At 41.5% G+C, this 15,112-nt stretch overlaps 1 protein-coding gene across 1 annotated transcript in view; it reads left to right on the top strand.

The window, feature by feature from the left end:
• The window catches only part of opn7b (opsin 7, group member b), a 92,222-nt gene that overhangs the window by 47,046 nt on the left and 30,064 nt on the right, over positions 1 to 15,112 (top strand). Inside the window, exon 2 of the mRNA XM_051659859.1 lies at positions 14,199 to 14,286. Coding sequence (XP_051515819.1) covers positions 14,199 to 14,286 — 88 coding nt within the window. The remainder of the gene's footprint in view (positions 1 to 14,198; positions 14,287 to 15,112) is intronic.

Here is a 15,112-nt window from a genome sequence, read left to right as displayed (position 1 = left end):
AAGCAGAATGTATGACATGTAAAGCTGGCACTTATGTGTCAGTTGCTAATAAAGGTGCAAGTGATTTAGAAGCACACATTAGCTCTGCGAAGCATAAAGGGTCAGCAAAAGGTGAAAGTTCATCAGGTAAATTAACGGACTACTTTTTGCGACCAGGTAAAATTGTTATCATGTTGCTTCATTTTCCATGGCCATTCAAAATAATAGTAATAGTAAATGAAGGTACACTCATGGCATCAAATATTTTATTTGAGTACATAGACATTCAAAAGAATGTTGGAAATTTAATTTATTTATATATATTTATGTTATGCTAATAGAGTATCTTTTTCACTGTATTAAAGTTTGCATTCATAGTAACACTGTTTTGAATCCTATTATTCCACCTATTATTGAACCCTATTTTCCTCTGGATTTGATTCACTGTGGTTATCAAAACTACTCTTATTTTCTCTCTACAGTCTCTTGGCATTTGAAAACGGACAAGTGTACAGTTATTCACGTTATCATAGCCTGAGCACAAACTGATCTGCATGCGTGTATGTGTGCGTTTTGGCGGTAGTACACAAACTTTGCATACTTGTGATGGTCTTAAGAATAGAGGTTTATAGACTGTCTTTTGAAGTTAGTGTTTAATGTTTCGGAGCTGTCAGATGTTATATGCATGAAGTTCATCAGGAAAACTTGTGGATAATTTTTAATAGGGGTTTTGAAAATATGTAAAAAATGCACTCGGAAGCTCTTTAACATAAAGGATGTACTAATCTGCAAGCTGGAAAAAAATGTGTGCTTTTACACTAATGCAATTTTACCAACTTAATCACAGATTTAAAAAAAAAAGTGAAAAAACATGTGGGTGTTTAACATTAATTCATTTAGTGGGCACCTTTATCCAATGCGGCTTACATAAGCAATTCATCCTCAGAAAAAGTATTGCAACACATCGTTTCAAAATTGACTAGACAACTATGAGTAAATACAAGTTTCCTACTAGGAAGTTGCACATGAACGACCCTTTAAGTCTTAATTACGATGGGGAAATGCTGAGATAATTTTGATACTCATGTTTCAGAGTTGGGAGGAGATGTAAACATTCGGCATGGCGGAGGACAGTATGGTTTCTGGAGTGAATAATGGTTTTATAAAATTTTCTAAATACAGCTAATTGTTAGCGCTTGAAGTTTCAGTCATATACAGTACATTTACATAAATCAGCAACCATTTGATGCATATTTGTAAATTTTTTACACCAAGAAAATTGCATGTATTTGACCAAAAAACCATTATAGTCAGCAAGTTGCCTGAGTACATATCACAGTGTCAAAATGAATGTTCCCCAAGAAATGTGCAGGAATGAACCTGGTGTCCTCCACGTTTCCTATTCTTTTCAAAAACAAAGCACTTGAACACGACATCCTCGTGATTATCACTTAAGAAGTGGGATGTAGGATAATTCCAATAGCACATGAAGGCAGCATTAGTACACAGATCTGACGGAAAAACAGTGAATGAGTAAAGGGCAGAGTAGATTGTTTTCACCTAGGAATGTGGAAAGTGCCTTATAAAGATATTTGTGGATACAATTTTTGTGGAGAAGCTGTCTTTAGATGTTTCTTGAAGATAGTTTAGGCTGTTTGATGTAGGATTGCCAACTTTTCGCCACGCCAACACAGGACGCTTTAGCATTTCAATATGGGGCAGGGGCGAGTGTTTTTTTAAATTTTTTTAAAAAATTTTTTAAAGGTGCATTCAGTAATGCTTTCCTCATTCAAATATTTTACCTGCATAGATTTTCTCATTTAAAATAGTTTCATTTTAGCATATTTCTTTAAAGAGGTCATGACATGCCTTTTTTATTATTTTAATATGTTCCTTGAAGTTCACTTATAATATTAGTAAAGGTTTTGGCACAAAAAACAGTGATATATTTGTAAAACATGATAATTATCTATCCTTATTCTAACCCTCTGTCAGAACCACTCGGTTTTGGTGCTGCTTCTCCTTTAAGACTTGACAGTACATGCCCACTGTTCTGATTGGCTCTCTGCTCTCGACTGATCTGCTCTCTCTCTTTACCATCTCACAACTCAATGCTGATGGGCGGGGCTATGGAAGTGATAAGCTACATGTAAAGTGGGCGGTCAGTGTGACATCACAATGTGGAGGAAGTAGAGAACGATTCATTTTGACAGCTTGGTTTCAACAAATGCTCTTTTTTGCAGTGAGGAGGAAGTTTTGAGTTCTGAAACTTACAGTATGTTTTTATAGTACAATGACCTCTTATATGTTAAAAGATCAAGGAACATTTTATTAATCATGTCATGACCCCTTTAATGGCATCTATAACCAAAAACTATTGATTTACATGACACCACTAGGTGTCTGTATATGTCCAAGGTGACTGTCAGCACACCATAAACAAAACAATACTGACTGCACCTCTACGGACCCTATCCAAATTGAATTCATGTCTTTTGCTCTGAGTTGGTTTTAGCTCCTGTGGCTTGGGGGCCATAAGCTTGGGGGCCATAAGCAGACCGCTTATACTTAGAAACGGCTCTGGAAGAATCTATTTGTTTATGTTATTTAAGGAAATACCCCAAAAGTTCTCAAATGTACAGACATCACAACATTGATTGCAGTAGTGTGAGGGCTTGGAAAACAAGTCACTATTTAATCTGTATAAGTAAAAAAAATAGGAGTGAGACACTATAAGACAGGGGTGGGCAACTGGCGGCCTGCGGACCATATACGGCCCTCTGTATCATTGAATACGGCCTGTCGGACAAGACCGAGGATTGATTTTATTTCTTTGAAAAAGGGATTACGTTAAGATTGCATTCAGTTTATGATGTTATTACAACTATTGACCAGAAGAGGTCTCTTGTTCTTAGCAGACCTGCTGATCACTCTAGGATTCTAGCATGCAACATCTTACACTTGCTCATCATTTATAAGGTAAATTGAGATAAATTTGACCTCAGCTTGTCAGCGACAGTGCTCTCCTCACAGATGTAAAGGCTAAATAAAATACAAGGGTAAAAGGCATCAACATTTTTTACTAAATCCGTGACAGTGCGGGAATCACCAAAGACATGTAATGCTGTTTCGCTCGTGCTTGTGAAAAATGAAAAAGTTGTTATAAGAGGGAGAAACTTTAAAGAAATGTACGATTGAGATGTCTGACTGATTGTTGAAAAGTCTTGCAAATAGAGAGAATGTTCTCTGACGCACGGGACTGTCCTGTCCATGTGTGTATGTTGTGGTGCTGAAATGTTTTTTATTTATGTTCTTGTATCCAGTATTGTTATTGATGACAGTATTTAGATTTTAACTAATACATATAAGCTCTTTCATGAGGTGGGGTTGAAAATGTTGTCTGTTCATTTGTGTGTTGCAAATGTAGACAATGCAAATGAGATAAACTTTCTTGAAAATGTAAGTCTGAAGTATATTGCTTGTCAATTGAACATGAATTTGTACATGTGAACGGCATGTTATAGTAAAAACGCAAGTTACAAAATAATTATATTACTTTTTATAAATAATATTAAATAAAAATGTTAATATAGGTAAAAAAATCTTTAAAAGCACATTGCATTAATCACGCATAGATTACCCACAATGATGAGGAAACTGAGTAAAGGGATGAACGTTGTCAGAGTGCGGATTTGTAATCCGGCCCCTTGGTAGAAAGGAGAAAAAATGTTGGCCCTCGCCCCCTTCAAAGTTGCCCATCCCTGCTATAACACATTAAATACACTATAGTTTTAGTTAGACAAAGATTCAGTAAATTGGTCTGAATAGGTTCCAATGAATCTAATGTATCAGGAGCTCTACCAGTGCCAACAAAGTGCAAGAACAAAACTAATATTCCTACAATCAGAGCAAGCATCAATATATAATAGTGCTTTAATATGAATAGGCCGTAGTGTTTTAAATTCATACTAAATTAATGTATTATTCTCAGCTACTGCTTCAGGTGAACCTACACAATAGCCCAATGCGTTCTCATTTGAATAGAGTTATCGCATTATTAATGGTTTATCTGAGGATAAGCAGTGGCAGTCCATGAGGGAATTTTCCAGGTAGGCTGATATGTAAAACAATATTATTGATCAAACCAGTAAAACATTGCAGTGGGTTACAACATTTTTTTTCTGATAATTATGTTTCTGTAAAAAATGAAATGTTATAAACTTTATCACTAACCCAAATACATGTCAATGTAGTAAACTAGCGTAACAAATCACTCAGCCATCAGTACAAACTTTTACAGTATACATGAATGGCGGGTGACATTCAACATGTACTGTACTGTATGTGTACAGTATGGAAGCTTTAAATAGAGAAATGCATTGCCATTTTGCATATTATATTCGAAATTCATTTATGCCAGCCATATGCTTCCATATTATAACGTTTCCTACGTATATTAATACCTTCAACAATTATATAAAAAAAAGGGGAGAACACAATTATCCAACACAGACACATAAGTAGTCTTTTGAGCATTCAGTGATGGAATTTACAGGCAGACAATCTCGACATTCAAACACAGTGTACAAATTGAAAGATCAAAGCAAGTCCCAGCATTTGAGTTTCAGGTAAGTGCAGATGCAATTACTCATAAAAAAGGATACATCCAGGAGAAGTCCAGTTTATGCAATGAAATCCTTAATTGCAGTGTATGTGATGAAAACTGCTGATGATGGCAGAAACAGGTTTAGCTTCCACAGTCCATGGTTACTTCCCCAAGGCAAAAAAGTCCTACAGTTGAACATAGGAATCTTCAAATTGATCAACTAAGACTCTGGATGAACACGGATTGACATTTCAATTGGGAATCATACAATACTTGCTTGTTCACCTCTTTACTCTTCTTCTACTTTCCTATATATAGCACATGATCGCCCTCTAACGGTATGGATGAACATTTTACTCCACAGAACAGTAACAGATTTGTGTTTGTTACAATAGTTGAGCAACGCTAACCTCCACTCCTTCACTGAGTCAAATTTATGTTGATATAAATCAATCTTACATCTTACTTTATTTAATTTGTGTCAACTCCATCAGACACACTAAAAGCATGCTATTTTAATTTGATCAATCCAACGAGAGCATAAAGCCTTTTAATATCTACTAATAATGTGCAGTAAAGGAGTTAAGTGATAAAATATATTCTATAGATTTTTTTTCTGTCTTTACATTATTCTGAAAATTTTATATTTTTCCATCTTTACTATGTGTTGTACACTAGAGACATTTTAGTTTTTTCCTCAGTTGAATCTGCCTCTATAACCTAAATTAAAATGTCCAAATTATTCCACAATCCTTAAAAGTGATCATAATGGGAATGACAAAGTTGACACGTTGAAGCTGTGACTGCAGAGACTTAAAAATTGTTTGTTTAAAATATAAACAAATATAAAACTTACCAGACCACGTGTCCTACTGTTGCATCCACCATGAGCAGGAAGTGTTAAAGGAGTACTCAGAGTTACAGCTGGCCAACACATTTGCTGCGTCTGAATCCGCATACTGTCACAGTATGTACTGTATTTGATGAAGGACGCACTTATCTGCTGCCAAAACAATACATTCTTTTAGGTATGCATGCGAGTATTACGAATAGATTTCGGACATACATCATCCGGGGACGTGGGCATTGTCTCGTACCTGAATATATGACTTAAGAACAACTGCGAAAATGATCTGCTCTGGTTTTGTTAAACAAGCACCATTTTAGCACAAGGAACAATTATCTTGGTACATGTAGTGTTTACAGTTGAGAACAGCCATCTGACTCGTGATTCACTGCCGTTCTACATTTACATTTAGTCATTTTAAGTCCAGTGTTTTGAACATGACGTCGCCTCAGCTCCCGAGGGATTATGGGATCGTTTAGTGTCCAGTCGATCCACACTTCAGAAATAGTAGGTCATCTGGGGATTTCTCACTTACTGCTTCATGAATACTGTGGATTCGGACATACTACTCCATTGGCATACTGTTTTTGGCATCCTTTATTGTAGGGAAGTATGGATATTTAGACGCAGAATTACTCTTGATTTATTCCGGATAATATAAAAAAATCTGACGCCGTTGACGCAAAGTGAGGACACAAAATATGATTTAAAGTTTATGTATTGTTTGATATCTTACAGATCTTTTCATTTCATTGAATTTGTAAACATTTTGTTTGGCAGTTTAACATTGTGACCTCTTGCTGAGGACAGGTTAAGTTACAGTACAAGTGCTTCCAAGTATAGAGCATTTTATAAACTTCTAATTAAATTATTTAAAAACATAAGTAATAAATGTGTAAGAGTATACACATCCTTTAGACTGAACTTTTTCAGCATTTTTATTAATATTAATTTTTTTATTTTTAACATAAAGAGGACATTATGTAGGACATGTTTTGTCCCTTATCTCCTTTGAGCAAATTATGTATACTCATACTAAGCATAAAAATACACAGCACACACACATATTGGATTAAAAAAAGCACATTTTTATAATTAAGTTACCTACCTTCTAGAACAGCCTTCACATTGGGAATGTGTCTATGATGCCTTAAAATGCTGCCAATGTTGGCAGCTCACTAGATTTTGGAACACAGCCATAATTTGCTGCATTTGAGTCAAATAAATGCAGACCAACTATTCACAAAAAATAAATACATAAACAAATAAAAACATATAATACAACAAAGTGGTAAGGCCTGACAACTGCCTTCACAGTTCATATAGTAAATACACTGAAAAGGGGGGAAATATAGATAATAATTAGAAACAGAAAATAGGAATAGTCTTAAAAAAAGACATTAATAAGGAAAAAAGGGGAACATTAATAATTTGTGGTTATAACACAAGTTATTACTAAAATTCAAACACAGTCCATATATTAATAAAGAAAGAATAGGGTCTGACAAGTAAATCTATGTGATCATGGGCTGGAAAAAACATACATGATCTTAAAAATGGAAGGCAAATTCAAGCCTTCCATATATAAATTATGAACATGAGTGGCTGAGACCAGCCTGATCTCATTATTAGACATAGCTAATTGTATGCAACATTGAAACGTTTATTTTTGTACGTTAGGATAGACCCTGAAATGTATTTTGAAGATGCTGACGTTTTGACAGCATCTACGACACAAACATTTGTATATACAGTTAATACAGCTTTAGAAACATTCACAAATCCATGACAAATATAGAGATAGATATAGATTTAAAGATATTTTATATCCCTTAACCCTACCCCTAAACATTAATGGTAATTTATTTACTGTATAATTTAGAGCCAGTAATCCCACCACTACCCCTAAACCTAACTATAACTATTTCTTAACCATATACATACAAAAATGTAAGAGGCAGATACATTTAATCATAATAAGGTATTCATAAAAATGCCAAAAGGCAGGACAAAGGTAGTCCAAATGACGCTGTGCTGCATTGGAAGTGCACTCTGAAAGCAAACAAGAGCTTTGAGTGAGGTACAGAGTTGAATTTAAATAAATTGCTGAAAATCTTCCCCTGATCAACTGTTTAAACAAATACATCACCTGGAATTTGGCATGCCACAATTGGTCATAAGACATGCGACACCCAACGAGCATTCAGCATCACTGCCGAAACGTTTCTTGAGGCAGCAAATTCGTAAAGTTAAAATCAAATACGGGAGTTGTTTTTTTTTAAGTGACGCCGCTACGGCAGATGGACACGAGGATCATTGCATTTTAGTGTATTACTCACACAGAGTTATCTGAAAATCCATCTAAAAATGTATTACTTTTTATTATTATTTTTATGTGCACTTCTGCAGTAAACTTCAAAGACACTTAATCATTAATCTTACGGTTCATACACAATCCTTAACTTTTAAACATTGCCCACCAATCTCTACTCAGTTTATAAACATGAGGATCGGACTTATTATGCCGACTCGTCGGCAAGACATCTCTTATTGGACATTTTGCATTGGCTTCATCACTGCTTGTGGCCTGCTAACTGACTTAGATGTTGGCAAGATGCTCCACTGTCCAAGAGTGTAAATCAATCAACTCATACTTTGATATCTACGTATAAAGACCAGCTCTGGTGTCAGAACCTGACTGCACACCTGACAAATCCATACATCAAAGGAAGAATTGTTGCACTGCAACAAACATTGCCTGTCACGCACTAAAAGGGAATCTGATCTATTGTTTTTGTGATGAAATTAGTTTTTTGTTCTTGGTATAATGAGTACATGTTTTCTATGATGAAAAAGCAAGCCATAGGCGAGTAGAGAGGGTGCGGAGCGCTGTCTCTTTTGTTGCATGTGATCAGGGTCAGATGCCCGCAAGCAAAAGATGAAAGTGGAGGAAGTCTGATGTGTTATTAACGAAAAAGCAAAGGCAGCAGGGAAGTGCCGACATATCACAATTTGTATGTTGCCTCTGAAATGCGAATTCACTAAACGTTTGCACCATTTCTGCGCCTTCTTTTTTTAAGCAAATATTTCGTGTATTCCTGCTGTTTATTACTATATTTCCATTCTGTTATATATAATGGGGTGTTCCCTATCTGTCACTCACTCGACATTGTGTCGATGTAGTGACACTAGGGGTCACTCTTGGGAGCCCCAAACACCTCTGCTTTTTTGAAAAAAGGCCAATGAGAATTGGCGAGTGGAATTTGCATGCCACTCTCCCGGACATACGGGTATAAAAGGAGCTGGCATGCAACCACTCATTCAGATTTTCTCTTTGGAGCCGAGCGGTTGTATTCAGTGCACTGTATTCAATTCCCTCCAAAGACGCACCTCAGAACTGCTGGATTTACAGTGCATTTCAGTGTCTTCACCCGTGGAGTGCAGAGAACGCCCCTGGGTGCTTCGGCAGAGTGAAAATAAGAGAGTATATTCTAAAAGAGTATATTTTCATTCACAAAAAGAGTGGCACGGATCATCTTTTTAAAGATGCCTTTCCGTTTGTGTGTTATTCCTGGTTGTGGTCATTATCTCTCTGCTTCTGACGGCCACGATCGTTGTCTTATGTGTCTGGGCACTGCCCACGTGGAGACATCCTTTGTGGATGAGTCATGTCCTCATTGCGAGAACATGACCATGGCAATGTTGCGGTCGCGGCTTGCTTTCACTGAAAGCAAGCCACCCCAGTGGCTCCCCGCACCAGTCCTTCTACCTACGGGTTTGAGGCCGCATCGGTTAGCACTGGGGGCGATTTGGGGACATCAATGCGACCACCTCTGCCGGGTATCCCCCCACGGACCTCCCATTCCCCAGCACGCTCGCTTGCCCAGATCGGGCTCTCATACGAGACTGCAGGCTTGTCTCAGCGCGAGTTCGACTTCTCGTTCGGAGCTTGGGAAGACGATGAGTTATCGAGCACAGCATCGGAGAGCGGGCTCGTCCAGTCTGACACAGAGGCTTCGGCTGGGCTTCCTCCTTCGGGAACGGTCGCCCAGTCTCACGCCGACGCAGAAATGACGGACATGCTTTCCCGGGCGAGTGGAACCCTCCACTCTCCCCTGAACCCTCGCGGCTCGACGATTGCTTCCTGGGCTCAGGGCACCACCCACGGCCACACCCCGCCCCCGTTCCTTTCTTCCCAGAAGTGAATGAGGAGCTGACAAGATCGTGGGAGGCACCTTTTACTGCCCGGTCCCAGTCTTTCAGTGGAGCAGCCAGGGGGTATTCGGTGATCCCCCAGGTGGATAAGGCGCTCGCGGTACACTTATGTCCACAGAGTGCCGCCACCTGGTGTGGGCGCCCGAGGCTCCCGTCCAGGGCCCATAGGTTTACGTCATTCCTGACAACTGTGGCCTGCGGTGCCGCTGGACAAGCCGCCTCCGCCCTGCACGCCATGGCTCTCCTGCAAGTACACCAAGCCAAGGTGCTAAAAGAACTGCACGAGGGTAGTGCAATCTTTGGGCATATGGCATCCTCAGCGGTGGCCACACTGCTCGGGTTGATACATATGAGACCGCTTCAGCGCTGGCTTCAGACTCGAGTCCCAAGATGGGCATGGTGCCACGGGACACATCGCGTGACCATCACGCCGATCTGTCACCGCCTCTTCAGCCCTTGGACCGACCTTGCATTTCTACGGGCAGGGGTTCCCCTAGAGCAGGTCTCCAGGCACGGCACGTTGTGGTTACAACAGATGCCTCCAAGATGGGCTGGTGTGCCGGATGCAACGGGCACACAGCCGCCAGCTCCTGGACTGGCCCGCGGCTGCGTTGACACATCAACTGCCTAGAGTTGTTGGCAGTACTGCTCGCCCTGAGGAGGTTCAAGCCGTTGATCCAGGGCAAGCACGTTTTGGTCCTGATGGACAACACAGGGATGGTAGCGTACATCAACCGTCAAGGCAGTCTACGCTCCCGTTGCATGTCACAACTCGCCCGCTGTCTCCTCCTCTGGAGTCAGCAGCGCCTCAAGTCGCTACGAGCCACTCACATCCCGGGCGACCTCAACACCGCAGCGGATGCGCTGTCACATCAGGTTACCCTCAGGAGAGAGTGGAGTCTCCACCCTCAGGTGGTCCAGCTGATTTGGAGTCAATTCGGTTAAGCACAGGTAGACCTGTTTGCTTCCCGGGAATCCTCCCACTGCCCGCTTTGGTGCACCCTGACCGAGGCACCCCTTGGTATAGATGCGCTGGCACACAGCTGGCCCCCTGGACTACGCAAATATGCATTTCCCCCAGTGAGCCTATTTGCACAGACCCTGTGCAAGGTCAGGGAGAACGAGGAGCAGGTCATCCTAGTAGCAACCTACTGGCCCACCCAGACATGGTTCTCATATCTCACGCTCCTCGCGACAGCCTCCCCCCCCAACAAATTCCCCTGAGGAAGGACCTTCTTTCTCAGGGACGGGGCACCATCTGGCACCCACGACCAGACCTCTGGAATCTCCACGTCTGGCTCCTGGACAGAACGTGGAAGACCTAAGTAGCCTACCACCCGCAGTGGTAGACACGATCACTCAGGCTAGGGCTCCCTCTACGAGGTGCCTGTATGCCTTGAAGTGGTGTCTGTTCGCTAAGTGGTGTTCTTCCCGATGCGAAGACCCCCAGAGATGCGCAGTCGGATCGGTGCTTTCCTTCCTGCAGGAGAGGCTGGAGGGGCGGCTGTCCCCCTCCACCTTGAAGGTGTATGTAGCCGCTATTTCGGCTCATCATGATGCAGTAGATGGTAAGTACTTGGGGAAGCACGACTTGATCATCAGGTTCCTGAGAGGCGCTAGGAGGTTGAATCCCTCCAGATCGTGCCTCGTCCCCTCGTGGGACCTCTCTGTAGTCCTTCGGGTTCTACAGGGAGCTCCCTTTGAGCCCTTGGAGTCAGCTGAGCTAAAGGCACTCTCTTTAAAGACTGCCCTCCTGACTGCGCTCACTTCCATCAAAAGGATAGGGGACCTGCAGGCGTTCTCTGTCAGCGAATCGTGCCTGGAGTTCGGTCCGGGTTACTCTCACGTGATCCTGAGACCCCGACCGGGCTATGTGTCCAAGGTTCCCATGACCCCTTTTAGGGATCAGGTGGTGAACCTGCAAGCGCTGCCCCAGGAGGAGGCAGACCCAGCCTTGGCGTTGCTGTGTCCGGTGTGAGCTTTACGCATCTATTTGGATCACACGCAGAGCCTTAGAAGCTCCCAGCAGCTCTTTGTCTGCTTTGGTGGACAGCAGAAAGGAAGCACTGTCTCCAAACAGAGGATCGCCCACTGGGTCATTGATGCCATCGCGATGGCATATCAGGCTCAGGATGTGCCACCCCCTGCGGGGTTATGAGCCCACTCTACCAGGAGTGTGGCGGCCTCCTGGACCCTGGCCAGTGGCGCCTCTTTGGCAGACATCTGCAGAGCAGCGGGCTGGGCAACAGTCAACACCTTTGCGAGGTTCTACAATCTCTGGGTTGAGCCGGTCTCGTCCCGTGTATTGGCAGGCATGAGCAGGTAAGTTCCGGGACAGCTGGCTGGGTGTACTGCTTGCGCATAGCGCCTTTCCCCTCGCTTGAGGTGAAGACGTGTGCTCTTGACTCCCAGTCATGTTCACAGACTGTGATCCCTGGATGACTTTCCTCCTTAGCTCTCTGGCAGTTGAGTTTGCAGAGAAACACGCTGACCGGCCCAGTACATGCGTTAATGAGCCCCTGTACTGAGGTAGGTGCTCCACATGTGCTGGTTCCCCGAAGGCGACCCCATGTGATATTTTACGCAAAATCGTTTCCCTGTCAGCAAACTGCGCCTTCCTTGGGCAGAGGCCCCTCTGCCCCCAGTCGCCATGCTCTGTAGAAACTCCTCCCCCTTCGGGTAGTACCTACCATGGGACGGTAAGACCATGTGACGTATTCCACTCAAAATACCACCCCCTCTTTTTGGGCGGGGTTTGGTCTCCGCGGTGTCTTCTCCTTGGGAGGGACACCCCCTGATGCAGACACTTATGGCTCCCAGTCAGTTCCACTCTTTTTGGGGAGAAAAGAGAGGGAAAGAGGCCTCGGCTGGGCTAGTCTGTTCCTATAGTTGGGTAGTCGACTTGTTCCTGATGGACCGTTCGACACTCATAAGAGCGTTGGGGGAGGTTACGTGATGGCCTGGTGTGCTGGCTACGAGGCACACAGTGGTCTGCCCATCACACACGACCAGTTCACGTAACACAGTTCAGATAGTTGTGCCATTTTGTATAGGGACCCCTAGTGTCACTACATCGACACAATGTCGAGTAAGTGACAGATAGGGAATGTCCTGGTTACTTTCGTAACCTCCGTTCCCTGATGGAGGGAACAAGACGTTGTGTCCTTCTTGCCACAACGCTGAACTACCCGCTAAAATGGCAGAGACCTGGTTTCGGCTCCTCAGCACAAAACCTGAATGAGTGGTTGCATGCCAGCTCCTTTTATACCCGTATGTCCGTGGGAGTGGCATGCAAATTCCACTCGACAATTCTCATTGGCCTTTTTTCAAAAAAGCAGAGGTGTTTGGGGCTCCCAAGAGTGACCCCTAGTGTCACTACATCGACACAACGTCCCTCCATCAGGGAATGGAGGTTACGAAAGTAACCAGGAAATTTTCTTGTTTATTCATGTATATTAAAGTTGTCACCCTATTTGTTTAACCCCAAAAATTAACCATGGTTTTTGCAATAGTAATATGGTAGTAACCATGAATGTAGTAACCTGTAGTTTTTTTGGTGGAAACCATGGTTTTGAGTTTGAATGCAAGAACACATCCTCGTGTTATGCTGTCTACTGAATGGTTGTTTTGTTATCTGTATAAGGTGCGCATTGCCTATACAGCTGAAGTTTCACTTACTGCCCCCTGGAGAAAACAGGTGGTACTTCAAGGGACATGATTAATTGCGTACATTTTTTTAATGCATTATTTTTTATAAAATGAATCACAATGAATTAACATGTTAAATCGACAGCCCTAGTTATAACCTGGCATATATCCAGATGTGTAGTTTCACCAATCCTACTTTTGGCATTTTAAAGAGTTGATTCAGGTGTCTGCAACACAGCAGTAGAGTGATGCTACATTCCAAGTAAAGTATGCCAGATTGCGATATTCTCCACAACCTAGCACTCAGAACCAACCTGCAATATCCGGATTTATGCTGTGCAAATGGCATTCAGTGCTATCTTTGTGTGTGGATTTACCCTGTTACCTGATTTGCATGATTTCTTTGGAGATTCAGGTGCTTAAACAATGCAGACAGCATGCGCAAATAAACAACCCTTTCAACCGCAATTCATTCTTAGTGAATTCCCCTATGAATATTTTTTATGCTACACTTAAACTGCTCCAGAGATGAATATGTTATACAGTTGTTGTATAATTCACTCGTATACATCAAATCCTTCCACTGCTCTCATTTGGAGCTCCTACACACCGTGCATGTCCTGTATGCATCAGTGCTCACATGCTACATGTTTTGCCTTGTCTACTGTGTGCACTTTAGAGGTAAACTGATTTATGGACATAATGAAACTCATTTCGCTTCCAGGGACCTTCTCATATTTTAGTCTGGAGCAGGTGTTAATGGAAATTAATTGATCAATTTTGGGGAAAAGAGATAGATTCCAACACCATTGAAGTTTAAGATTAAAAAGGTGTGTAAAAATAAAGGACATGTCAGGACATTTCATACTGGTGTTAAATTTGCTTCTCATTTTTTGTGTGCAGATGGAAAACTCTTCAGAAACAAACTTGTTTCTGTCCAAAATATCAAAAGAGAATGACTTTCTTTTGGGAACCATCTACACCATATTTGGTAAGTAACAGAACAAAAGTCAATTACACAAAGTCAAAGAACAAAACCATGATTTTGCTGTTAATATGATTTGTTAAAATGCTCAATGAATTAATTTCAATTAAAATCCAATATTGCTTAGCACTGTTGTTGATTCTGTGAGCACTTTATTGCTGGGTCCTTACAATCACCTCACAATTCTTCAGACAATTCTCATGAAAATTACGTGACTCTGGAGACGTTTTTGCAAAATGAGATTACGTGATTCATTACACGTATTGCAGCAGTTCCGAGATGAAATGTTCACTGTGTGGGACTAAAAATGTGTTAAATTTTCTCCCAAACAGATGAGGTTTTTAAGGTTAATGCTCTATCGAGTTTTAAATCAACAAAACAGACCTCCCTACCCTAAACCTTAAACCTAAACCTAACCGATAGTGTCATATAAAGCAAATGTGAGATGAAAAACAATTGCTGAAGCAACGTGTCATTTTATGGTGCTTCTATGACACTTTCAGCTCACATGTAGACTTGCGTGCTCTTCAGGACTCGTACTCTGGTCCTTTACATCACAAGTGCAACAATCTATCAGTTGAGCTATCATGCAATTTTTTCATGTAAGAACATGGTTGAAAATGTAGTTAATTATATAATGCAAACGTTAAAATATATTGCCTTACAAGTCATGCACTATAGTAAAAATGTGTGGAATTTGTGAGTAGTAGTAGTAAATGTCATTATTGTTATAGTGTATTAGAGTTAGTTTAATTGGAAATGTCCCATTTAATGTCGCAAAATGTACAACGAGCCATGTAATTTTTTATTTATTTTTATAAACCATGCAATA

The sequence above is a fragment of the Myxocyprinus asiaticus genome, chromosome 28 (assembly GCF_019703515.2).
Source record: "Myxocyprinus asiaticus isolate MX2 ecotype Aquarium Trade chromosome 28, UBuf_Myxa_2, whole genome shotgun sequence".
In the NCBI taxonomy this organism is placed as follows: domain Eukaryota; kingdom Metazoa; phylum Chordata; class Actinopteri; order Cypriniformes; family Catostomidae; genus Myxocyprinus; species Myxocyprinus asiaticus.
Note: the sequence above shows the minus strand (reverse complement) of the source record. Positions and strands in the feature narration are given on the sequence as shown.